The sequence below is a fragment of the Lepidochelys kempii genome, chromosome 1, assembly GCF_965140265.1.
Source record: "Lepidochelys kempii isolate rLepKem1 chromosome 1, rLepKem1.hap2, whole genome shotgun sequence".
In the NCBI taxonomy this organism is placed as follows: Eukaryota; Metazoa; Chordata; order Testudines; family Cheloniidae; genus Lepidochelys; species Lepidochelys kempii.
In genome coordinates, this window is record NC_133256.1 from 335,609,584 (window position 1) to 335,636,573 (window position 26,990).

Here is a 26,990-nt window from a genome sequence, read left to right on the forward strand (position 1 = left end):
TTTAGCATATGGCTTTAGTATGAGGTAGACATTTTCCTTGGCTATTTGGATACCCAAATATCCACGCTGCTATGTTTGAAAAGTCAAAACTTTTTTGTTTCTGTTTAGTATGGCATATTAAATTGATCTAGAATACACCCATGGTAAATAAGAGGTACATACAAAATTCATGTGAATCTACTTGTATACATAGACTTGGAAGAATTAGATTTTTATCAGTAAATATCAATAAACATCAATTTCACTGCACACACATACACACACACCAATGAAAAAATATTTCCATTGATGATGATAGAAATTTAGAGATAGGAAAAGTAAGAAAAATGCTGTTTGAGAATTTATTAGAGTGTGATTTAAGGATATTTACTTTGTATATTTTGACATGTCATTGACAATTTGTGCTTTAATGGTTATAAAACTTTAACTTTTTGAATCTCAACATCTGCTGTTATTAAATAACCATTGTCTAATTCCCCCATTGTCTGATGCCCCCATAATTTCCCACTATTTTGAAAACGTCAATAAACATCTAAAAAAAACCCTTAAAAATAAACATTGATATATTTATCTGTCGGAATTATAAAAAAAAAATAAAATTGAATTCTGCCAAACCCCCGTCTGCAGTACTAGACGCAGCAGATAAGTGCTTTTATGTTGCTACTGGGGCAACTTGTTACAAAATACACTGAGAAAACTAATATGCTACTGCTTTGGCCCAGAGTTTCAAACTCAGCCAAACATGTCCAACATCTGTATAAAAGGTTTCTTAGCCTTGAATTAAGGTACCAATAGTATAGTGAAGTGAACTATGCACCCGCAGTAGATTTAAATACTGCTAACAGAAATTTAGTGGAGCCTCTCAAATGCTTGCAAAACAAAATATTTGTGTTTTAATTCTTTGTACCAAAACCCACACAGTACTGCTACAGAACTGAAGCCATGACACCTATCTGGGATATCCAAATACTAGCTTTGTACAAGGACTCTCTTTGCTTCAGAGACTTTTGTATAAAAGACAAAAGGTCTTTAGGACCTAAGCTGCTTTTCTATATCCCTCAAGAACAGGGCTTGGGAAATTTTTAATGTTAGGCCCTAGCTTCTCTATATCCAAACCATCCCTCAAGAAAATACCAACCCAAAATGTTTAACATGATTCTTCGTAAGTTTCACTGCTGCCCATTAGGGTTCTGAATAGCAGCAGTGAAAACTGACAGGGCGCTATTCGGTTTTCATTTTGCTGCAGCTTGACAAAGCTATTTGTAGCAGCAGAGGCACCTGTGTGTAGACTCAGGAAGATAATGCTGCATCCTTTTACATTCACTTCACTTATGGAAGGTATTTTCGCAATCCTGAGGACTAGAAACTGCAATTTATTTTCTTCTTAAATAGGGAATTTTACATATTTTAAAGAAACTGTTGGCACTCACCTGGGAAATAATTGCAACAATATGAAAACTGATCAGTGTCTTGGCAGTTTTTATTGCTGCTGTTCAGAATTCCATGGACAGCTGGGAAACTAACAAGAACAGAGCACTTTCCTCCCTTCACCACATACTGGTGGTAGGCTATGCTTTGTTACCAGGGTATTAATTTTTGGCTAATAAGTTTAGTCCTCTGGCTGTTGTCTGGTAAAATACTCAAGCCCTCTATGTCTAGGAATTTGCCTTTAGTAATCTGCATATTAGCAAGATTCCATATTCAGTTCTGCTTTTCCACTACTGGTAAATGGCATGTGCAGTCAGTGAGAATTGTATGGCCCCAGACAATGGCTCAGTCTTTTACAAGCTAATGCAGACAAAGACAGTTATGTGTACTTAAACTTTTTAAGGACAAAAAACCTAGTGAGAGGAAAAAAACGAAACAAAAAAACCCCTTTCATTGCTTCCAGTGAGATCTAAAGTGTTATATATTGGTGTCATCGAGAAGACCCGCCTGCCCTACAACTAAGAATATTCAAGTAAAACGAACAATATGGGAAAAGTAACTGAAATCTGTTTTTGCTACTTGTTCAGGGGAGAGAGAGTGTATTAGGTTGAAAAGCAGTAGGAAAAGGAAATGATTACTGTATGTAGTACTGGTACATTTCTAAACTGAGCAAGTGTATTTACTGACTAGTTTACATGCTGTAGATAAGTGTTTGGTGAACATTTAATCTAATGTTGTGCAATGGAGGCATTTTTGTTGGGACATTAATTGTGTGCATGTTGTGACTTGAGAAAGGATTTTATCAATGTGGGAGTAGTCTGAATTCATCTGAGCCAGAGTTTGGTTCTACTCCCAGTTCTGCCACTGTGTAGCTGTGTGACATTGGGCAAATTGCTTCTGTGCCTCAGTTTTTCCATGTGTGAAATGGGGATAATACATTGTGAATGTATGAATGGAAATCATGTTAGTTCTGCTCAAATATTGTCACTGATTATTTATTTACTTAGATTGTAACCTCTTTGGCGTAGGGACTGACTTTTTGTTCCATGTTCATACAGCACCTCGCACAATGGGTTCCTAGTCCATGGCTGTGGCTCCTAGGCGCTATGATAGTACAAATAATTAATATTAATAATCATTGTGTAGGGAAATGCAGGATTGGGCCCACAGTTTGTGATTAAGGCTGGGATTTTGCAAAGGCACCAAAGGGAATGACTTGAATGGGAGTTGGGTGTCTCGCTTCCTTATGTCCAGTTGGAAATCCCAGCTGGAGCTAAGGTCCTTTGTTTTTGGTATTTACTAGTTCTTCTCCAAAAAATGTGTGTGTTTTGAAAAAGTCAGTATTTGGGCTTTACTAGTGTCAGGGTTCCTTCCCCACTCTGAACTCTAGGGTACAGATGTGGGGACGAGGCTTTCTTCCGGCAACTAACGGAAGTTACTAGATCGCAGGCCCTGGTTCTCATGGGAGACTTCAATCACTCTAATATCTGCTGGGAGAGTAATACAGCGGTGCACAGACAATCCAGGAACTCTTTGGAAAGGGTAGGGACAATTTCCTGGTGCAAGTGCTGGAGGAACCAACTAGGGGCAGAGCTCTTCTTGATCTGCTGCTCACAAACTGGGAAGAATTAGTAGGGGAAGCTAAAGTGGATGGGAACCTGGGAGGCAGTGACCATGAGATGGTCGAGTTCAGGATCCTGACACAGGGAAGAAAGGAGAGCAGCAGAATACGGACCCTGGACTTCAGAAAAGCAGACTTTGACTCCCTCCGGGAACTGATGGGCAGGATCCCCTGGGAGAATAACATGAGGGGGAAAGGAGTCCAGGAGAGCTGGCTGTATTTTAAAGAATCCTCATTGAGGTTACAGGGACAAACCATCCCAATGTGTAGAAAGAATAGCAAATATGGCAGGCGACTAGCTTGGCTTAACAGTGAAATCCTTGCTGATCTTGAACACAAAAAAGCTTACAAGAAGTGGAAGATTGGACAAATGACGAGGGAAGAGTACAAAAATATTGCTCGGGGATGCAGGAGTGAAATCAGGAAGGCCAAATCACACCTGGAGTTGCAGCTAGCAAGAGATGTTAAGAGTAACAAGAAGGGTTTCTTCAGGTATGTTAGCAACAAGAAGAAAGTCAAGGAAAGTGTGGGCCCCTTACTGAATGAGGGAGGCAACCTAGTGACAAAGGATGTGGAAAAAGCTAATGTACTCAATACTTTTTTTGCCTCTCTCTTCACGAACAAGTTCAGCTCGCAGACTACTGCACTGGGCAGCACAGCATGGGGAGGAGGTGACCAGCCCTCTGTGGAGAAAGAAGTGGTTCGGGACTATTTAGAAAAGCTGGACATGCACAAGTCCATGGGGCCGGACGAGTTGCATCCGAGAGTGCTGAAGGAATTGGCGGCTGTGATTGCAGAGCCATTGGCCATTATCTTTGAAAACTCATGGCGATCCGGGGAAGTCCCGGACGACTGGAAAAAGGCTAATCTAGTGCCCATCTTTAAAAAAGGGAAGAAGGAGGATCCTGGGAACTACAGGCCAGTCAGCCTCACCTCAGTCCCTGGAAAAATCATGGAGCAGGTCCTCCAGGAATCAATTCTGAAGCACTTAGAGGAGAGGAAAGTGATCAGGAACAGTCAGCATGCATTCACCAAGGGCAAGTCATGCCTGACTAATCTAATTGCCTTTGACGCGATAACTGGCTCTGTGGATGAGGGGAAAGCGGTGGATGTGTTGTTCCTTGACTTTAGCAAAGCTTTTGACACGGTCTCCCACAGTATTCTTGCCAGCAAGTTGAAGTATGGGCTGGATGAATGGACTATAATGTGGATAGAAAGCTGGCTAGATTTCGGGCTCAACGGGTAGTGATCAATGGCTCCATGTCTAGTTGGCAGCTGATATCAAGTGGAGTGCCCCAGGGGTCGGTCCTGGGGCCGGTTTGTTCAATATCTTCATAAATGATCCGGAGGATGGTGTGGATTGCACCCTCAGCAAGTTTGCAGGTGACACTAAACTGGGAGGAGAGGTAGATACACTGGAGGGTAGGGATAGGATACAGAGGGACCTAAACAAATTGGAGGATTGGGCCAAAAGAAATCTGATGAGGTTCAACAAGGATAAGTGCAGAGTCCTGCACTTAGGACGGAAGAATCCCATGCACCGCTACAGACTAGGGACCGAATGGCTCGGCAGCAGTTCTGCAGAAAAGGACCTAGGGGTAACAGTGGACGAGAAGCTGGATATGAGTCAACAGTGTGCCCTTGTTGCCAAGAAGGCCAATGGCATTTTGGGATGTATAGGTAGGGGCATTGCCAGCAGATCGAGGGACGTGATCGTTCCCCTCTATTCGACATTGGTGAGGCCTCATCTGGAGTACTGTGTCCAGTTCTGGGTCCCACACTACAAGAAGGATGTGGGAAAATTGGAAAGAGTCCAGCGGAGGGCAACAAAAATGATTTGGGGACTGGAACACATGACTTACGAGGAGAGGCTGAAGGAACTGGGATTGTTTAGCCTGCGGAACAGAAGAATGAGGGGGGATTTGATAGCTGCTTTCAACTACCTGAAAGGGGGTTCCAAAGAGGAGGGATCTAGACTGTTCTCAGTGGTAGCTGATGACAGAAGGAGTAATGGTGTCAAGTTGCAGTGGGGGAGGTTTAGGTTGGATATTAGGAAAAACTTTTTCACTAGGAGGGTGGTGAAACACTGGAATCTGTTACCTAGGGAGGTGGTGGAATCTCCTTCCTTAGATATTTTTAAGGTCAGGCTTGACAAAGCCCTGGCTGGGATGATTTAGTTGGGGATTGATCCTGCTTTGAGCAGGGGGTTGGACTAGATGACCTCCTGAGGTCCCTTCCAACCCTGATATTCTATGATTCTGTGAAAGATCCCCCTAAGCTTATTTTTATTAGCTTAAGTTAAAAACTTTCCCAAGGCACAAACTTCGCCTTGTCTTTGAACAGTATGCTGCCACCACCTAGTGATTTAGACAAAGAACAGGGAAAGGACCACTTGGAGTTCCAGTTTCCCCAAAATATCTCCCCAAGCCCTTACACCCCCTTTCCTGGGGAGGCTTGAGAATAAACAAGATGAGCACAGACCAGCCTTGGATTTTTAACACCCAAAAACCCCAATCAGATTCTTAAAATACAGAACTTTATTAGAAGAACAAAAAAAGATAAGAGAACAACTCTGTAAGATCAGAATGGAAGATAATCTTACAGGCAGTCAGATTCAAAACACAGAGAATCCCTCTAGGCAAAACCTTAAGTTACAAAAAGACACAAAAACAGGAATACACATTTCCTCCAGCACAGCAAATTTCACAAGCCAAAACAAAGAAAACCTAATGCATTTTCTAGCTAGATTACTTACTAACTTTACAGGAGTTGGAGGCCTTGCATCCTTGATCTGTTCCCGGCAAAGGTATCACACAGACAGACAAAAGCCTTTCCCCCCCCACTCCAGATTTGAAAGTATCTTGTCCCCTCACTGGTCATTTTGGGTCAGGTGCCAGCCAGGTTATCTGAGGTTCTTAACCCTTTACAGGTAAAAGGATTTTGCCTCTGGCCAGGAGGGATTTTATAGCACTGTATACAGAAAAGTGGTTACCCTTCCCTTTATATTTATGACAACTGATTTTGTTGTTTTTCTTCTACATGAATATTGGTGAGCTAGGACCTCTATTCCTTCCCCGCCCCCCACCCGCAACAGCAGGGAGCGAAACAGGCAGGGAGCCAGGTCTGGCAGCTGAGACCACCCGACCACCGACAGGGAGCAGGTGGTTTCCTAAGGGCTATGTCGTGTGTACCGGGCACCTCCCCCCTTCTGCTGCCCTTTGTTTGTGATTTTTGTTACGTTTTCACTCCTTTTAAAAAATTTGGAATAAACACTGGTAAGTTCCTGGCAAATTTTAGACAAAACTAAAAACCAAAAGGGCCTTGTGGCCAGATTTTCAGCTCCTGAGCAAGCTGTTATCAACTCAAGTCTGTCACCAGTCGTTCTTTTTACAAAGGGAGACCTCAATTCCTGACACAAAAGATCAAGATTACAATGGTGGATAAATCTTTTTTATATTTTTTTAATAAAGAAATGGAGAACAGTATTTGAGCAATATTTAAAATAAACCGTATGAAATTTCAGACGGATCCTTTCTGATGCCTTCCAAAGTAGACTTACGTTCTGCAAAATGCTTTATCGAACATTCCCAGACAAAGAGACTGATTCATATTCTATTTCCCGGGGCTCTTGTGTTAGAAAAATGATCCCACAGTTGTGGTGTACCTGCTGTAGGTAATTCTGCATTGGCTATCTCTGTGTGAAAGTGGCAATAAGTGTGTTGCTGGTTTATTTTTGTGATCATAAATGCTTTTAAAAATACAATATGTTTACCCTCCACCTATAATAAGCCTGCATTGTACATATTTGATTCTGTTTGAGCTGACAGACCTTGTGTTAACGCTGAGAGAATCTGAATTGTCCTGTCCCTTAAAAACAAACAGGTATAAAGCTGTGTAGCAGAGCCTGTTCAAAGGCTGCAATAAAGAGAATGGACCCTGGCATAAACCAATGGTGGGGTGCACAGTATGGTCCTTCCAGTCAGAAATGTACCTTTTTATTTTGTATGTGGCAACTTGATAATATACTGAGAGACATGCGATAAATTGTTAGTCGCAGCATATGAGAAAATGTTGATAACCCTGTGATGATAAAGATGCATTAAAAAATGGGGAGAAGTGGTGGGTTTTGTTTTGTTTTTTTTTAAACATCTCTGTATTTTTGATGTCGATAAAAGATTTTCATGACATGTCTTGAACCCTATAATAGCCAAGTCTTGAGCCAAGTCTGATATTTACATTAGCACCCAAAGGTCCTAACCAGGATTGGGGGGCTATTGAGTTCGTCACAGGGCACGTGCCTACAAAAACAAAGTCCTTGCCTTGAAGGGTTAACAGGCTAAGGCCTAGAGTGAACCTCTTACTGTGGAGAACAGGTACTCCCAGGAGTAGTTCCAGTGAAGTCCACAGCTGATGTGTGATGGGTAAGGGAAGAAATTGTATGATTCAGATAAATTATTAAAATGGAGAAGCCAAAGGGCCTGATTTATTTCAGAGGTAGAAATGCAGAGTAATTCCATTGACTCCATTGAAAAAAATATGGCAGTACTCTGGATCTGTGGTCTCCCTCTATACCACACTCACCTCTATGCTTTGGGAATGTTACTGGCATAACAAAAAAACCTGACCTAAAGGTCATTAAAGCCAATGGATTTGGGATTCTTTCCATTGACTCCAGAAGGCTTTGGATTGGGCCCGTAGAACAGATGTGGGACCCAAGCTCTGAGCTCTTTTATATGGGAATAAGTAAACAGTCCCTGTCTAATGATTAACTGGAGTGAAACTGCTGGTTTTGTACTCCACTGAGTAACAAAGTAAGGGAGATCACAGTTCAGATTTGGTTAAAGCGTGGATTCAGTTTTCGCTCTGGAAAAAAACGAAGAGGTCTTTGAGTTTCTCTCAGTAGCTCTATATTAAAAGGTCTGCAATGTTCAGCTGTTCCATCAACCATGAGGATCGAGGTCTGTATTTTTTATGCAACGTCATATCAGTTTATCTCTGAAACACAGCATGCTGTGAGGCATTTTTTGTCTTTGAAATGAGTTGTTGGTTGTCTCCTGTGAGTGTTTAGTTCCAGTGTGCCACCTTCTACTGGTGGGGCTCCGTGATAGTAAATGAAGGCAGAATTTGGCTCAAAATGTTTAATTTCAGGTGCAGGAGTTCTGTGTGGTATGACTGCTAATAAACGTAATTAATAGATGTAACTAGATATTAAATGCTGCAAACAGATAATTTCAAAACTTATTTGTGGATTAGCTGCTAATAGAAATCTCTCTTTTATTGTGATTTATGTATGATAAGAATACGCTTTTTACAGCTTGACGTAAATGTGAATCCAATGTAGTTTCATTGACTCAAATCACTGGAGCTGTCCCGATTTACACAAGCTAAAAATATGGCCCTTAATTGTTAAAGTTCCCAGGTCAAAGTTTGGATGTTTTATTCAAAATCTAACTGTGATCAAGATGTGAATTCTCATTGTGCATTTTGGGAAATATTTTCCAAATTAAATTATTCTTTTTTCTAAGTAACAACAAACAAAAAAGAGGGTAAAATGATTTGTTAAAACACATGATTCCGTTGGTTAGTAGTGCTGCATTACAATACTGGACGTACTTAAGAGAGATCGTATTTTCCACTGTCATTATTAAATGGGGTTACTGGTAGTGGGAAATGAAATCCTAATGGACTCAATGTATTTTTCTTTTTTTTCAGAACTACAAGATACTGAGGTTATGCTCTTAGGTCCCAATGAAGCAAAACAGACTTAAGCATATGAGAAGTCTCATTAAAGACAATGGGACAATTCACATGCTTGAGTTTAGGCATGTGCTTAGTTATTTTGCTGAACTTAGTCCTTAGTGTTAAGATTTGCAAAAAGAAAAGGAGTACTTGTGGCACCTTAGAGACTAACCAATTTATTTGAGCATGAGCTTTCGTGAGCTACAGCTCACTTCATCGGATGCATGCCGTGGAAACTGCAGCAGACTTTATTTATGCACAGAGAATATGAAAAAATACCTCCTCCCACCCCACTGTCCTGCTGGTAATAGCTTATCTAAAGTGATCACTATTATTAGATAAGCTATTACCAGCAGGACAGTGGGGTGGGAGGAGGTATTTTTTCATATTCTCTGTGCATAAATAAAGTCTGCTGCAGTTTCCACGGCATGCATCCGATGAAGTGAGCTGTAGCTCACGAAAGCTCATGCTCAAATAAATTGGTTAGTCTCTAAGGTGCCACAAGTACTCCTTTTCTTTTTGCGAATACAGACTAACACGGCTGTTACTCTGAAACCTGTTAAGATTTGATAACTAAGAAGGTCTAGTTTATTGAAGTCCATAGCCTGAAGAATTTTGAGGAGGAAATTGTTCCTCAGTCTCCCATCCACCCAAGAATACTGTGATTTTTAGTAAAAATTAAGAAGCTAAAGTAAACTGCTCTAGAGCCTTATCTGTACTTACTGTCAAATGTATCTATATCTATCTATATATAAAAAGGTAAATGTTACCAACATAACATATTTTAGCTGTGTGGACACAGCCACCAATTCTGTATTCCTTTATGAAAAAAGGTCTTTAAATGTTGTTTTAACGTGATTGTTCCTTGTGTTTTACAGAGAACTTGAGTGAGGACACTGAACTCAAAGATCCATATCTTATTCCAAGAAATATCATGGCTGAACCAGACTACATAGATGAAGAGAACCCTGAACTAATTAGACCTCAGAAACTAATCAATCCTGTGAAATCATCCCGGAATCATCAGGACCTTCACAGAGAGCTCCTTATGAACCAGAAAAGGTGAATTCGACTGAACTTTTACTCCGTAATCAAAGGGCTCGTCTTCATGTACAGCGATACAGCAGCACGGCTGCACCGATGTCGCTGTGCTGCTGTCGTGCTTTGGTGAAGACGCTATTACGCAGATGGGAGAGCTTACCGAGAGGCGGTAGCTTCTCCCATCAACAGCGCTGTCTACAGCAGGGGTGAGCTTGGTATAACTACGTCGTTTGAGGGGGTGGATTTTTCACACCCCATACCAATGTAGTTGTACGGATTTAGGTCTGTAGTGTAGACCTGGCCAAAGTGTCTCACTACCCAAAACCTGACTAATATTTTATGTAGCTTTAAAGATTCAGTGTTGGGAAGACTTAGGGCTTGTCTTCACAAACATTAAATTTGCAGAAAGCTGGGGTGTGAATTGACTCCACACTCGCTTGCTTCCTTGTGTGGACCCTGCTGCTGCACATTAACAGGTCATTAGTTCAGTTTGATGTAGTCACCTTTGAAATGAGACTAGATCAAAGTGAACTAATGACCTGTTAATGCACAGCGGCAGGGTCCACAGGGAACAATGAGTCTGCAGCGGGCTAGTGCAGGGTTCATTCACACCCCAGTTTGCTTCAAACTAAAAGTTTGTGTAGACAAACCCTAAATTACAATTGCTACCCATAGCATTTAATTCTATTTCAGGAGTGTGCTGGATTGAGTTGACTAGTCCTTTTTCCTTGGTAGCTGTATCTTGTGTTCCAGAACCTAATCTTGTGTTTCTTTTTTAAAATATTTATTATTATTATTATTTATTATTATTATTAATTTATTTAAATAAATAAATAAATAAATATTTATATTGCAGTAGCACCTAAAAACCTCAACCAGGTTGCGTCTTGTTGTGCTAGGTGGTGTGCAAATATGTAGGACAGACTCTGTCCAAAAATATTTCTTAGTCTATGTCTATGCTAGATACCTTTTTAGTTTGTGCTTACTGCATTCACACTGGGGAGTTACAATGCAGCACACTGGTGTGCGTTGCAATTCACACCCCTGTAGTCTGAACTGTGGGGCCATGTATACAAGCCCTTAGATAATCTTCAGAATCTGAACTGTATATACATAGGGCGGGTCTAGTATAGACCCGCCAAATCGACTGCAGATCGCTCTCCAGTTGACCCCTTTACTCTACCCCCAACAGGAAGAGTAAGGTAAGTTGACAGGAGATTTTCTCCCATCGACCCCCTGCGGTAACTCGACCTAAGGTACCTCAACTCCAGCTATATTATTCACGTAGCTGGAGTTGTGTAGCGTAGGTCGACTTACCACGGTAGACATAGCCATAAATTGATTCACTCTACAAACAGCCTAGAACAATATATTTCTGAGAAAAGTGCAAGCTTGCCCCATTTATCTCAATGGGATGATGACTTGGAACCTAGTGATGGTAATTCATTAGCTGTCTCACGGCTGATCAGAGATCACAGTAAAGAAGAAGCTTGATCATATCATGAAGTGCTGCAAAATCTGCTGTAAATGGCATTTCATTTGGCCTCACAAGTAGGCAGAGTTTGAGTTGTGGGCACGGTTGGAAAAACGCTACTGCTGGTTTTTGCCACTTCCAGCCTGACTTTTTATTTATAAAGATACCTTTAGGTCACATTTATTATTGAAGATAAAATTTCTCATCAGTTCTATAGTCTTCTTTACAACTAAGTTAGGTGTATATTTGGCATCTGCTTTCCTGATACATATGTATTACTATACATTATGCAAGTGTTACTTCCTTCATGCTGGTAGATGATACAAAGCATGCTGCTTTGTTTATGTACTGCTTAAGAGCTAAGGGCTCAGATCCTGATTCTATTGACATCTGTAGGCCCAGGACTCAGCTCAAAGTTAGCTGGGATTCTGTTTTAAATTAGTCAGCAATGGAGGGGAATAATTTTGAAAAATTTAAAAATAATGCATACAACCAGACTGTAAAATGAGCCAGATTACTTGAAAGAATTGTCAATTTAAATGGTATTAAAGATTTGGCCAATTGGAGATGATATCCCTTTGCCAATACTTTGCTGAGAAACTTGGTATCCTCTTGTGCTGTTCAGTCCATGCTGTGTCAGATTAACTAATGTTTCCAACTTGACTCCCTTCTTTTTCATTGATGTATTAGTAAAATCCCTGGTCTGAGCTTTAACACAGAGACCTGGCAACTGGTATGTTCTTAACGAGGACACTTATTAGCTCTGCAGCCTTGGGTAAACCATTTAACCTCAGTTTTCACATCTGTTAATTGGAAATTATACGTACCGACCTTGCAGGAGTGTTTGTGAAAGTTTCAGTATATTACTCCTGGGGAATTCTTCACCAAAAAATTAAAAATTCTGTGCACAATATTTAAAATTCTACATATTTTATTTGTCAATAAATAAATGTGGATGTTCCAGCATGGCAGTGGGGAGCACAGGCCACTGGCTGCACGGAGGTGGGAGATCACCCTGCAATCTTGCCCCCTTTCCCCCCAACCTCCTCCACCCCGCAACATGGACTTGGCAGTGAGGCTGCATCCGACCCTGATTCAGGGCAAGGGCTGGGCCTGCCCCAGAAATACTCTGGGGCCCTGTCCCTCCATGCCAGACACGCTAAAATAGCAAGCAAGAGGGACAGAGTCTTGGACATATACCCAGCCTTGGCCCCTGATCCAGGTGTGGGGCAGTCAGGCTCAGCCCAGCAAGATCCAAGTGTCGGGTGAGAAGGTTCTGTGTGAGGCAATCTGGATGCGGGCAGCTCAGTGAAGGATCTGGGTATGGAGAGGATCTGTATGCACAGGGGCTCATTGGGGAGTTCCCAGTGCAGGGGGAATGGGACTTTGCAGGGGGGTTCAGTTGAAGGTGGTTGGGGCTTGAGAGGGGGTTTGGCGGAGAGGCGTTTGTGTGAGAGGTTCATCATGGGGGTCCAGTTGCTGGGGAAGTGGGGCTTGGTGGGGTCAGGGTCTGAGTGCAGCTGGTTGGGGCTCAGTAGTGTGGGGATCTGGGTGTGGGCGGCTTGTTGGAGTGGTCCAGGTGCAGTGGGGATAGGGGTAGCGAGCTCAACGGGGATGGGTGTCTGGATGCAGGGGTGGGGGCCCAGATGCAAGGGAGGGGTCCAGGTGCGGGGAGGATGTGGCTCGGCGGGAGTGTCTGGGTGCAGGGGGGCTTTGGTGTGGGGGTTCTCAGTGCAGGGTGAATGAGGCTTGGTTGGGAAGATCTGGGTATGGTGGGATCCGGATGCACAGGAGTTGGACAGTCTGGGACGCAGCTCCCCGTACAGTGACCCCTCCCCCCTGCAGCTGAGGAGCAATGGGGGCAGAAAGCGGTGGAGAGGGTGCGGAGCTTCCTGCAGCTGAGGAAGTTTCTGGGGATAGGTCTGACCCACCACCAGACCCCACCCCAGTCCCAACCACTCCTTCCAGAGAAAAGAAAGTTCTGTCACCCCCTGCTCCCAGTCCAGGCAGGGTATCCCCTGCTCTGCTTCCCCCGCCCCAGTGATGAATTACCTCTCCAGCAACTTCTCCAGGTGCCTGAAATGACGTGCCTGCATTGCTGGGGAGAAGTGCATGACGGCTTTTGCGGCTTCCCTATGCTTCCATGTCAGAAGTCATTTTTCTGTGGGGAAGCAAAGAAATCTGCAGGGGCCGTAAATTCTGTGCATGCGCAGTTGTGTAGAATTCCCCCAGGAGTAAGTATGTACAAGCAGGTGAAAGGTCATTGCTACTTGGGTCAATAAGAACTACTCGCATGAGTAAAGGTTTGTAGACTTGGACCCCAACTCCTTGAGAGATGAAAAAAGGATTGTTTTTAGTTGTTGTGTCAGAATATACCCCTGCTGTTTCCACAAGCTGTTGTAATAATCTTTGTACATGGTATGCCTTGTGTGGTATCATTTATCATAATTTGCTGATCAATAATGTCACGGCAAAATGCAGATAGCAGCGTTAGATGTGAAGTTATAAACGTAAGCTGAAATCGTGACTAAAAGAATGTTTTCCAGATCAGTCTGGGGAGTGGCCAAACCACTTCCTTAGAGACCAAGGGTGAGCTGATGCCTCAGCAAGGTGTCGTCAAGGCTAGTGCATCATTACCTGCTAAGTGGCAGTTCACTGGCGGGAAAGGGGACAGGGGCAAAAAAAAAAAAAGAAGAAGAAGGCTACATCTTAGCAAGAAACAGCATGGAGTTTTTTCTCCACATCTTGCTCCCAGCTGGAAATGTTTTTTCAAGAGGGGAACTGAAACTATAAAAACAGGGGCAAATGCACCAAGACACACACACGCCCCGGCCCATTCTCCCTCATTCTCTGCACCTGAAAAGACACAGGAAGCAGCTGTTGGATTCTAGGGGGAGAGGTCCTGAATGCTGAAAGCATGTGGTGAGAAAACTTTGCTTTGAACCTAATATAGTTTGTTAAATTAGGCATCAGTAAGCATTTTATCTTTATTTTTCTTGCAACCATTTTTGACTTTGATGCCTCATTACTTGTACTCACTCAAAAGCTATCTCTTTGTAGTTAATAAACTTGGTTTACTGTTTTATATAATCCAGTGTGTTTAAATTGGATTTCTGGGTACTCTATTTAAAATAATAAACAGGTACATTCTTCCCTTTTGGAATAACAGACTTATTATATTTGTACTGTCCAGGAAAGGGCTGGGGAGTACAGGATATTAATTACGGGGAGAAGATCTGGGATGGGGTTGGGGTGCGGGGAATCACCCTGCAGCATAACCAAGGCTGGTAAGAGCCACTATGTGGCTGGTTGGCTGCAGTACACATAGACACAGCTGCGAGTGACTTGCATGCAGGAGGCTTTTTGTGAGCAGTCCAGGTTGGAGGCTTCAGGAAACCCCGGTTACAGGGCAGGGCTGACACAGCTACTCATTAGTCAGGATTGTGCCCCAGTATGTCACAGTTATAGATAATCCATGGTCAGGTAAATTGATATGGTTACAGACAGCTAGGATTTTTGTCTGATAATTTGTTCTTCATTCCTGTCTTTGTCAATGACATTCATGGATATGTCAACTCCAGAGGATCTGGAATGGGTTCAAGTAGATTGTTTTAGATTATAGGACTGCTGTGGGTACCATTGCTTGGGGTCTCTGGCCAGTGTTGGCATGACTCTCTGATTATAAAGCTCTTCTACGTTAGAGTATTGTCCAAGTCCCAGCCAAGTTTTGGATTCATATCCTTAGTTTGAGAGTTTTTGAATTCTTTTCTGGGACTGGGAGGAAAGGGGGTAAACACCAAAATCCTTTGGCAGGTTTTAAGCATTCCAATCCCTATATATTTTCCTTTTTGTTTGTAATGAGTAAATATCTCAGTTGGCTTTGCCTGGGAGCATGGATTTTTCTAAAATCAGAAATGTATTCTCACAATTGCAGAAGACTACATGCTTTGGAGTATGGTTTTAAAGTGTGTGTGTGTGTGTGTGTAAAATATGTATATATACACACACATATGCGTGTGTGTGTATATAAACACATATACACACACACTTTAAATAATTTTAATGTTAATTACAAAATGTTACATATATACCCACTATATCAATATAAAATTAGTATGACGAAATGACAGTTTTTTTAATGATCGTTTTTTAGAAGTAGTGGAAAAAACCTGAACATGAATGGGTATCCTCAGTCATTTTAGAACACAGTATATAAGTGTTTTTCAGTGGATCGGCCCTGTTCATTTAAATATTATCTTAATATTTTGCATTTGTCCAGTACATTCCATTTGATCAGCATCCTGAGGTTTAATGAGTGTGATATTTGGAATCCTGCTCCTTCCACAGCAAGATCACATTGATAGAGGGGAGGCTCTTCACTTCGCATCCATTGCTCAGGAACATTTAACTTTGTCCATTGCTTTAAGGGGGCAGGATGACAAAGTTTCAGAGCCCACTCTCTTTTATTGTCCTTGCTCCTTTCTGTCTATATCTGTTTATCAAACTTTCTACGTACAATGTTTATGGCACCCATGTCATATTGACTGAGCACATAATAGTATCTCCCTCACCCTGCAGTGTGTTTGCAAATACAAGGCACAGCTGTTGGATCAATGTCTCAGATGTAGCTATTCCTAAGGTAAGAGATGGGCGGGTGACACAGGAAATTGAAGGGGAACAGGATAGCTCAGAATTAACTTGTGGTTTCAAATACCATGAACAGCCAAACAGTCTTTATTAGACTGACTGAAACATTTCTCCATGTAGGAGAGACAGGAGTGTCATCGCTTTATGACATCCAAACTGCCTAGATTTCCACGTATTAATCTTCCTGCCTAGTTCTGATTGTTCCTCCTTTTGTATTTAGTGTGATAAGATATTGAGGGGGGACATGAAGAGGGAAGGGTCCTTTTGCGTATCTAATGCTGAAATTCTCCCAAATGCCAGGGGTCAGCTATCTAAAGCTAAATGAATCCTGTACACAGTATAATAGCTTTCCAATGAAATGGATACATTGCACAGAGGCCAAGCGGATTAGAGAAAGTTGGCAGTTTGGTGTGTGTGCGTCCTATTTTGTGTTAATGGGATTAAACATCAAAGACTAACTTCTAGCACCAAAACATTTAAAGGCATTGAGAGACACTTGGAGTTTCCTTTCTTACGCTTTTAATCTAAAGCATGTTTAGGCTGCCCTGAATTAAATCTGCTTTTTCCCTTTAAGGTTTATAAAAGCATAAAGCACCTTAATGTAGTCTGGAATTTTTCTTTCCTTGTGTAGAGGAATATCCTATTACACGAAGAGCTGTGCTGCCCGCAATATCCACACTGCTATAATTGTCATTTTGATTAGCAGCAGTATTTAATTTTAGAACCTCATTTGTTTCTAGTGAAGTGAAGTATGCCTGTGGTGCAGAGTTTTACTAAGAGAGAGAGAGGGGGGCTGCTACATTTTTAATTCTTTTCTGGGATTGGGAGGAAGGGAGTAAACACCAAAATCCTTTGGCAGGTTTTAAGCAATCAAATCCCTATATCTTTTCCAGGAAGTACTGAAGCTTCTTATTGGGAATTGGCTACTCTGGTCTCTGGCGCGATCGCAATGTTGTTGCGGAGGTCTGCTCTCTTTTAGCTTCCCATGGAGCTCTGGGTTTCACGTGGGAGCTCTCAATGTTTTCAGTGAAAATGGTTCAACTGTTGACCGTCACAGCCACCCACATGTAAAACTCCCAAATGTTGAGAAAATGGCAGAAACCGCATTTCCCAAGAGTAATGTGACAAAAAGTCCAGATGGGGAAAAACGTTCAGCTCCACTGTCACAGACGCCTCTGGACAGACCGTTCTATGCAGAGCTGACTGGATAAAATCTGTGTGGTCTGTTGGTTAAAACAGGGAGGCAGGAGTCCCAAGTTCCGTTCCTAGCTCTGTCCCTGACTTGACATGTGACCATTGTTACATGATTTCCTCTGGAATGGAGAGAGCTCCGTGAAGATTACCGCTGAGAGTGTGAATTAGTCAAGAGGAAAACTGATATGTGTATTAAAAGGAGATGTTTTTAGTGGTAATGCGGCGCTCCTCTCTAACTTTTGTTCATTTGTTAGGTTAATACTGTTGCATATTAATACAGAGATATTTATCTTAACCTGAGGGAGACGTGCATACGTTTCTGTGCGAATATACAATTTATTAAAAGCTCTATCTCTGTTTTTTTCCCCAAAGGGGTCTTGCACCTCAGAATAAACCAGAGTTGCAAAAGGTGATGGAGAAAAGGAAACGAGATCAAGTTATTAAACAACAAAAGGAAGAGGAAGCGCAAAAGAAGAAATCAGACCTGGAAATAGAGTTAATGAAACGACAGCAGAAGCTGGAGCAGGTGAGAAAGGCAATGGCGTTAAGAATAGGCGGAGAAGATCACTGGGCTAGAGATTAGAATGGACTGGGATTGATGGGGGAATTACAGGAGCCTTCTGTCTATGTAAGTATTTGTGTGTTCTCTGTGTGCAACTAAACAATCCTTAGTGGATTTTATCCTCGCAACATTCCTGTGAGGTAGGGAAGTATTATCCCCATCGTACAGATAGAGAACTGAGACTCAGGATAGGTTAAGGCCTGCCTACCGTAGGAGGATTCATAGCTGTAGTACAGTATATAGACGCAGAACAGAAGTGATTTTGCTGGTATAGTATATATCAGTAAAACAAGTAAAGTAGGCTATACCAGCATATACACTTTTATGCCAGTTTAACTTCATCTACGCTGCGGGTTTTGCTGGCATAGCTATGCTGCAAAAAAAAAATCCCATCCCAAGCCAATATAGCTATGCCAGCAAAACTTTTAAGTGTACACCAAGCCTAAGCAGCTCGCTTAGGGAAGTGCATGACTGAGCCTGGAACTGACCCCAGAGTCCTGACTCTCAACCCAGTGCTCTATCCACTAGACCATCCTTCCTACCCCTCCCTTAACAAACGTTTGTTTTAAAGGTATGCAATGTTATCGTGTATTCGCTTTTAACACAGCCAAATGCAAGGTCACACATCTAGGAACAAAGAATGTAGGTCACATTTATAAAATGGAGGAATGTCTCCTGGAAAGCCGTGACTCTGAAAAGGACTTAGGGGTCATGGTAGAAAACTAGTTGAACATGAGCTCCCAATGCAGTGATGTAACTAATGGGATTCTTGGATGTATAAACAAGAGTATCTCAAGTAGGAGTAGGAGAGTGGCATTGCTTGTGTATACATTGTAACATGACCATTACTGGAATCCTGTGTCCAGTTTTGGTGCCCACACTTCAAAATGGAATGTTGAAAAATTGGAAAGGTTTAGAAAATAGCTACAAGCGTGATTTGATATCTGGAAAATACGCCTTAAAGTGAGCTGCTCTCATTCTGTTTACAGGTTTCAGAGTAGCAGCCGTTTTAGTCTATATCCACAAAAAGAAAAGGAGGACTTGTGGCACTTTAGGGACTAACAAATTTATTTGAGCATAAGCTTTCGTGAGCTACAGCTCACTTCATCGGATGTAGCTCGTGAAAGCTTATGCTCAGATAAATTTGTTAGTCTCTAAGGTGCCACAAGTCATTCTATTTAGTTGATCCAAGAAAAGGTTAAGAGGTGATTTAATCATGGTTTACAAGTACCTGTATGAGGAAGAGATTTCTGATAGTAGACGGCTCTTTAACCCAGCAAAAAAAGTCATAATGGATGCCGAAGCTAGACAAATTCAGACTAGCAATAAGGTGCCAGTTTTTAACAATGAGTGTGATTAACCTTTGGAACAACATATCTAGGGATGTAGTGGATTCATCATCCATTGCAGTTTTTAAATCAGGTTTGACTCTCTCTTGGGGTGAAATTTCACTCTGATGCAAAGGGCCAGCCAAAGGTCTGTGTGTTCCTTAACGAGGTTTGTTGTTTGCATTAAGACAATCCAACACACACCAACGTGCCTTCAAACAACGAAATAATTTACTCAAAAGCATTATTTTTTTAATTTAAAAAATCCATTTAAATAAAAAAATCAGTTAAAATTATCATAATTAAAATACAATTAATCCTGCTAATTGTCTAGCTAAATATTAATTAATTATATTCCAAGCCCCATACAAAAAATTTAGAAATTAGAAATTTTGGGGGGTAAGAGATTCTGTTTTTTAAAATCCTCGCCCCCATGAAGAGCCCAGTCTCAAAACAATCACTACTTGGAAGCTCCCTAAAATGTCCTTGATTGGCTCAAGTTAAATCTGGAAAAATAAATCCTGTTGCAACAGGGAAAACCTGCCCATAGCAAATAGTGTTGCCACTCTGCATGTGTGGCAGGAGTGAAGTGACATCAATTGACAAAATAATTCATTGTGGAATGGAGCCATTCTTTATCATAATCAGATGAGTCCCTTGTCACAGAGCCAGAAAAAGGAGAGCTTGTTTGAGTGGTATGTGGTCCCCATTAATCATCAGGAAGACCCTAATATATTCAAATGAACAATTCCTCTCAGGACTGTATTTACTGTTCGCTTTCCGGAGAGTTGCTTCTTCCTGCCTACTGGCTCATAGGTTTGCACTCAGGACTTCCAGAGTAATTGTTGTTCAAAGCAATTCATAAACAGAGTTTCTTTACTAGCACTATATGACCACACCTCATGGTGCACAGTAAGCAACTACATGCCCTAATGTTTTTTGACGGCTGCCATGTATGGGCAGGAACGCCACGTGCTTTAAAAATGTTCGTAATTGGACACTCAAAATGTCTGCAACAGATGGGGTTGGGGGAACTGTTGTTTTACTCTTCTTCCGCTCAAGATAAGCAAAGCAATTGGAGATGTCTCCATTAGATACCTAAATCCATATTGAGATCCTACAACCATGCATGTTAATAATTCTGATCTCCTGTATTCTTTCTTTGGGCATGATTGTTCTCCTCCTGCACTGAAAGCCAGAGGAGAGGACTTTATTTATTTTTAAATTGCAAGGAAATTCTCATGGATATCTCCAAAGACTTAATCCCATTGTCCCATCATGTGAGTATGGTTTGCCCCACATGGCAAAGCTATTTCCAAGCTGGGTGGATCTTCCAGGAGAGACTGATTAGAGGATATTGTGTCTCGTCTGAATGCCACTTCACCTCTTTTTGTTAAAGTACGTTCTGGTACTTCTAAGTCTTTGAGGCTAAATTTCCTTTTGTATGAAATCATAGCTTTAATTTTGGCCTGTGACTTTTCATTCGCTAATGCAGGTATTTTATCTTTTTATAAACGTGACTCTCATTTCAGCTGGAACTTGAAAAACAGAAGGTCCAGGAGGAGCAGGAAAATGCACCTGAATTTGTTAAAGTCAAAGGCAACTTGAGGAGGACAGCCCAAGAATCGGCAGAAGCTCCAGACTCATAGAGGAAATACCTGCTAAGACTGTCAACATTCCAGCAGTGGCTGCAGAGAAGGGCTTCTGCAAATTGTCTGACCCCTTTGCCCTTGGGAGGGTAGATATATGGCATCCAGGTGGTGTTTACCGAAGATGGGTTTTGAATTCCTGGAACCTGTGTGGATTAAAAGTCTGCAACATAAACAGATCAAACTCGCCAAACACAGTACTGAGACCTGTTTTCAGGTCAGGATTATTGACATGTCTGAAGTGCTTAATGAGAGTCTTAAATCAGGGACAGTAGAGAAACCCTTTGAGTGCTGCACTGCTTGGTTTCTTCTGATCCCAGTTTAGTGGAGACATCAAGCTTATATTCTGCTTTTAAATAAAATAAAATCTGTGGTCATATTTTATGGAACTTTGCTGTGTAGGGAAGTTCTCACTTTCTGTCCCTTCAGTCTGTGTAAACTCCATTTTGAAAACGTGGATTCCTCAATTTAATTTTCATGGGGGTTAAATGAGTGGTGTGTCCTGGTCATTGCTGGGCATCTGCACTAGCTGTTACCACTGGGCAAATTGGTGCACAGATATAGGAATGTTTAAAATTCCAGGGCACTGAAAAAGCTAAAAAAGTTTTTAGGACCAAATTCTGTCTTTGGCAGTGCATGTAGAATTTGGCTCTTGGGAGCGCAAAAATTGGAATATTTCCTCTGCTGGGCAAAAATCAAAGGCTGGTTTCCCCTCTCTCCTCAAATGCTTCCCTTGCTCCTCCCCCGCCCCCCCAATAGGGCAATTACACCGTACAGGCCCATGTAGCTCCACTGGTGTACCTTTTTCCTGTCAGCTGTTAGTGGGAAATGATGCATCCTCTAGTTTTTATGTTCTGCTTGGTTTGCTGGCATGGTCTTTCTCCTCTGAGACCTACAGATCTAAACTAAGTGTTAACAGATCAGTAGCATTAAACTCACAGGACTGACTGTGAGCATTTGAACTAGGGGCCTTGCTCAGAGCACCGTGAAGACAATGGGAATGCTGTGCATGGATCAGCTACAGAATCAGGTTTAAATGAGACCAAACTAGTTCTCCAAGGCTACTGATATGAGAAACTTTCCCTAATGTTAGGTAAGCTCTGACTTCTCCCATCTTTTGTCGTCTCATAAGTTGATTCCCTTATTTCATCACTGAGTCTTAGGGCGATATTCTGTCCCCTACACGTAGCCCTGTTGACTTGCCACCGAGTAAGATGGAACTCGGTCTGAGTAAGGGTGACAGAATCTGACCCTTAGTGCTTGTGACTACTACTTTCCCCCTGTCAGGAAAGCCTGGAGTTGGAGAGGAGACTGCTCATGAAGGGTGAGAGCCCCCGCTCGGTTAGGTGTGCACGCTACTAATGCCTTCGTGGGAGGGATGTTTATCCACACCCGCTCATCGTTTTTGCCCTAGAGCGTTAAAGAGAAATAAATGCTCCTTTGTAATTACATCTGAGCTAACTGCTTGAGAATATTTTCTCTTAACATCAGGGGTGGGTGGGTGTGGGGGTGTGTGTGTAACATGCTGTTTTTCTCTCTTGCTTTTCCCAGGGTACTAGAAGTTTCAATACAATTTCAGTATTGGATTTAGGACATAGCGTTCACAATTAACAGGGTTTCTTAGGCATATCCTTCAAGTTGTCGAGATCAAGCTTTTTTTTTTTTTTTTTTAAATGAGGACCCAATTAGATTAGAAGTAAATTAAATATTGGGAAACTTATTACCATTAACTTAGATTGACAGTGCAGTTCATATTTAGAAGATTAAATGTTAGAAGTGGTGTACAGAGCCGTTCAGTCTGTGGTCATACAAAACGCAAAGGCAAAATGTAAGACACCACATTTTGTCAACTCTACCATATTGTATTTTTGGGAAACAGGACCGTAACTGCTGCAGTTTTTTTCCCCCTGTGCCTTTCTTGCTTTGGAAGAAGGTCTTCCTTTCTAGCAGCCAGTCATTCAAACACACTCTCTGACTGGATTTGCCTCCTGTCTTCTGTTCAGACAGCCCTATGCTCCAATTTTCTGTGCTGCATCCCCCAGAACAAGGGCAGTTGAAAATACTCCTTTAGAAATCGTACCTTGATGCTTAGCCACTGCTGTTTATCTTTCTCACCCACTCCCTGCCTTGTGAACTCCTTCAGGTCTGCTGGATTCCACTTCCACAGGCAGTCTTAAGTCTTCAGAAATTGAAGAGACAACCTCATTTTGCTTGACCCGTACATTGCTTCAGACAAAGCTCAGCCTCTGCCATTTCACCTCAACGTACGTGGCAACCCTACTAACTCAAACTCAAATATAAAAGAAATAGGGCCTAATCCAAAGCGTGCTGAAGTCAGTGGAGAAGGTTTCCCATTGACTTCAGTGGACTTTGGCTCAGGCCTTACTGGGAATACTGGATGGACATTTTCCACTTCCCATTCGTGTTGGTGTAACCAGTTGACTTGTGGTTAAAGGTAGAGTTTCTCTTTCTAAAAGATGGAAGGCCTGAATACTTCTTGCATGTACAGTGTGAAGTAGTTTTAAAAAAAAAAATCCCATTCTGCATTACTAGACTAAATATCAGTAGAATGACGATGTTTTTTGGTTTTTTTAAAATATCTTAGAATTCTGCTGCACTTTTGTCTAGGAACCCAAAAGTCAATTTCATGTGGATTTGGCAGGCAAAACTCTGTTTTATTTAAATCAGGTCCAACATTGGTTTAGATGATGCAGCCCTTAAATAGGTGACCAATTTGTCACACCAGAAATCCTATTAAGTCCAGAGGCTACTTGTGTGAATATCTGCTCACCAATGTGAGGAAAGGGATTTATGATCTGGCCCTTAGTTATGTGAAATTTTAAGCAATCCTCTGTTTTCATTGAGCTATCTTCTTGAATTAAAAGTGGCTTGCTTTTACCACTTTCTGTCTGTAATAGGGCAAGACTTTGTTTGTTTGTTTTAAAAAAAAAAACCCTTGCTTTTTGTTAGTAAATTTAGGATTTCTTTCTAGCTCTGAAAGCTGACTTTAACCTTCTGTTAATATCTGTACTTGTTTGAGTGTACATATATAAATATATATAAATATAAAATGGGAGCCTTAATAGGTGTGTTTTCATAATTTAATATTTTTTGTATTTGCTCTTGTATAATTGTTTTTAACTAAAGGTATTATAAAAATGATGGTGGAATACTTAGAACCAAAGTTATGCTTAATAAAATCTACTACATGCTTGGAATATGCAACTGTCTCTGTCCTGACCTACTGAAAACGGAGCTTTGGAGCTCTGCTGAAAGTTATCCAGGTCATTTTAAAATTATATTCTGTCTTTCTTTTTGCAAGCAACAATTTCAAGGCCACACTGACTTGATTCCTGTAACTTGCCTCCATATTTATATGCATGTAACATAATGGGCTAATTAGTTTGGCAGAGGCAGCTAAATCTTGCTGTTTTTTGCATCTTATTTTCACTGAGAATTTTTTAAAGACACTTAAAATCCAGGCAGCATGGAGAAGTGATTTAAGAAAGGAAAGGACTGCTGAGCTATTCAGCTAGTACAAGTGAACAAGGGGGTGGAAAGTATTAGGAAAGTTTTTGATGGGATTAAATAATTCCTGGAAGCTATTGTGTATATAATTTTGCTGACCTTATTAAAGCACATGGGGCAAAATTCATTGCAGAAATCAGCTGATTAACAACCAGGCTACATTTGGCCCATTTAAAAAAAAGTATCGAGGAAAAAGCACTGAGCCTGGCCCTGGGCTCAGTTCTGCAATGTGCTCCTGGTCCAGCAAAGCATTTAAGCATATTGATTCCTATGGGGACTACTTGGGTTTAAAGTAAAGCACATGCTTAAATAATCTGCTGGGTTGGGGGTCAGTGTGCTCAGCACCTTCAAGGATTGAGGCCTCTAAGAGCAAGATAACGATCTGTAAAGGCAGACTGGAAAAATACAGAGGGAAGAAGATAGGCCAGGGGAAAATGTGGGTGTACAATTCACTCCTCCCCGCCTAAGTCCTTAAAGAGAATGAAAATGTCAGCCTGGGTGCTAATGGCAGCGTAGTACAGATGGTGATAGGAGATTCAAAGGCCAATAATGGGGTGGAGGTAGGGGAGGAGAAGAGCCGTGAATTCAGACCAGATGTCAGGAAATGCTTTTTTCCTTCAGAAAATACTCAGCATGTGGAATGGATCCTGGCAATGCTGCTGAAGCAGAAACTGGAGCCACTCCAGGAGCCGTCAGATGTGGGGGAGGTAGGAGGGAATGGAGTTCTTTAAAAAGGGATAAGTTTCTATGGCCCGTTAGAAGCATTGCCACTTCCCATCCCCCCAACCCCAAACATATAGAAATGTGTTTCAAATTATCTTCTAGATATTTCATTCCATTTTCAGAAAGAAATAAAACAAAGAGCGTGGGATGTTTGATCTGCTTTTGTATCAAGTCCAGCTAAAACAAAAACAAAATTATCCTCCTTTGTATGTATGTAGATTGCACCATGTTAAATGGCTTTACACTTACATATCGGTTGTAAGCTCACTACAGGGTGAAAGCCCCTTCAGCTTTGCTCCTGCTGTCGTGTGCAAACTGGTGATGGCATGACATACTGTGTGGGGAGACAGCGTGGTCACTGCAAAGGTTGAGCAGACCATAGATTTTCATCCCTGATTAAAAATTACTTCATTAGACTTGATGCCATAAATCCAACTGATGTAATGATTGCTGACCTGGAGTGGGGAGGAAGCAGACTAGGCAGTGCAACTTTCGATGGGTCAAAACCAGTATAATCAAGGTTGGTAATGGGAGGGCGTCAGATTAGGTGCGATTCCCAAGCAGTCTTACTACTGAGGATCCTCAAAGGCAAGATGTGTCCTATTAGTAGAAAGTCAGTATGCCCAGATAATGGACAAAATCTGGAAACCTGAAGATTGTTTGCTTTAAGTTCTTTTCACTTTAACAGCCTTTCATCTGAGGAGATCAAGACTTGTCAGCCCCCCGTGATGCAGGTAGGGGGAATGTGGGGGAACTGTGGCACAGAGAAGGGGAGAGAATTGTCTGAGGTCACGCAAAAGTATGTAGGAGCAATGCTAACAAAACAGGGAACTCATGATCTCCATTACCATGGTCCAGCCACTGGACCATGCTCCCTTCCCCAAATTTTTGCCATTGCTTTAGGCCAAGTTAAAAGCCAGGGGTGTCTTACAGGGATGGGAATGCAAAGAGTAGACAATAAACCACTGGTGGGGTTTGTGATGGGTTCCCCCAGGGGTGCCACTAAGCCCTCTGACCCACCAGCCTGAGCTCACACGGTGCTGCTGTGACAAGCTGCAAAGCCCTCCAGCGTGCACTTTCACCAGCGTTAACACAGGGACACACCCAGCTAAAGTTACACACAGGCTCTTTAACTAGCAGCTTCCCAGTCTAGGACCCCAGAGCAGTACCGTCCTGCCCTGGTCAAATCTGGCCAGTATATGGGTTTAATACCCAGTCTGCCTCTCCTTCGAAGTGAAGAGAACAATGCACACTTGTAACCAAGCAGAGATTTTCCCCAAGCACTCCAGTCAAAGCTCACTGGTTTAGATTAAAACAAAACAAGTTTATTAACTATAAAAAATAGATTAAGTGATAGCAAACAGATCAAAGCAGATTACCTAGCTAATAAACAACAAATGCAAACTAAGCTTAATAAACTAAATAGATTAGATCTGAATAGGCAGATTCTCACCCTGAGAAATGATACAAGCAGATTCTTAAGGGGAAAGCTACACTTGCTTTACAGCTTGGAATCTCCAGGTCTTCCATACACAGGCTAGAAATCCCTTTAGCCTGGGCTCAGCACTTCCCCCCCTTTCAGTCTTTGTTCCTCAGGTGTTTCCAGGAGTCTTTTTGTGTGGGGAGTGAAGAATCCCGTATGATGGCACTCCGTGCCCCATAGAGCTTTAGCATATGGTGGAAACCCTTTGTTTCAAAGCTTGGTTCTCAGACCAGTTTGTGGAGAAATACTGGCATCTCAAGGTGGAGTCCAGCGTCATGTGGCCTGGTCACATGTCCTTGTAGTGTCATAGCAGCCATTATTTACAGGCTGTCTGTAGCATTCTCAGGAAGGTTCACTTCTATGGCCTACTATTTTTCCTAATGGCCCATTACCCTGAATAGGCCCTTCCACACCCACTATCTAGACGGAAAGCATCTTGTCTAGTGGGCGTTACCCTGGTGCGACTACATTTAAAGTACAGATACAAAGTCAGCATTTATAACTTTAGATACAAAAATAATACACGCATACCAATAGGATAATCCTATTCAGCAAATCATAATCTTTCCAATG

The 26,990-nt window shown here is 41.9% G+C and overlaps 1 protein-coding gene across 5 annotated transcripts in view; it reads left to right on the plus strand.

The window, feature by feature from the left end:
- FAM107B (family with sequence similarity 107 member B) overlaps positions 1 to 23,832 on the plus strand; it is an 88,026-nt gene extending 64,194 nt beyond the window's left edge. For 4 of the 5 annotated variants that reach the window (XM_073328706.1, XM_073328701.1, XM_073328704.1 and 1 more), the window contains 3 exons: positions 9,667 to 9,850; positions 17,517 to 17,670; positions 20,567 to 23,832. In XM_073328706.1, the coding sequence (XP_073184807.1) occupies positions 9,723 to 9,850; positions 17,517 to 17,670; positions 20,567 to 20,683 (399 nt within the window). In that variant the 5' untranslated portion in view covers positions 9,667 to 9,722 and the 3' untranslated portion in view covers positions 20,684 to 23,832. Of the gene's footprint in view, positions 1 to 7,880; positions 8,008 to 9,666; positions 9,851 to 17,516; positions 17,671 to 20,566 lie in introns of those variants that run through there. The other variant, XM_073328702.1, reaches the window with a different exon arrangement.
- Positions 23,833 to 26,990: the final 3,158 nt, after the last annotated feature.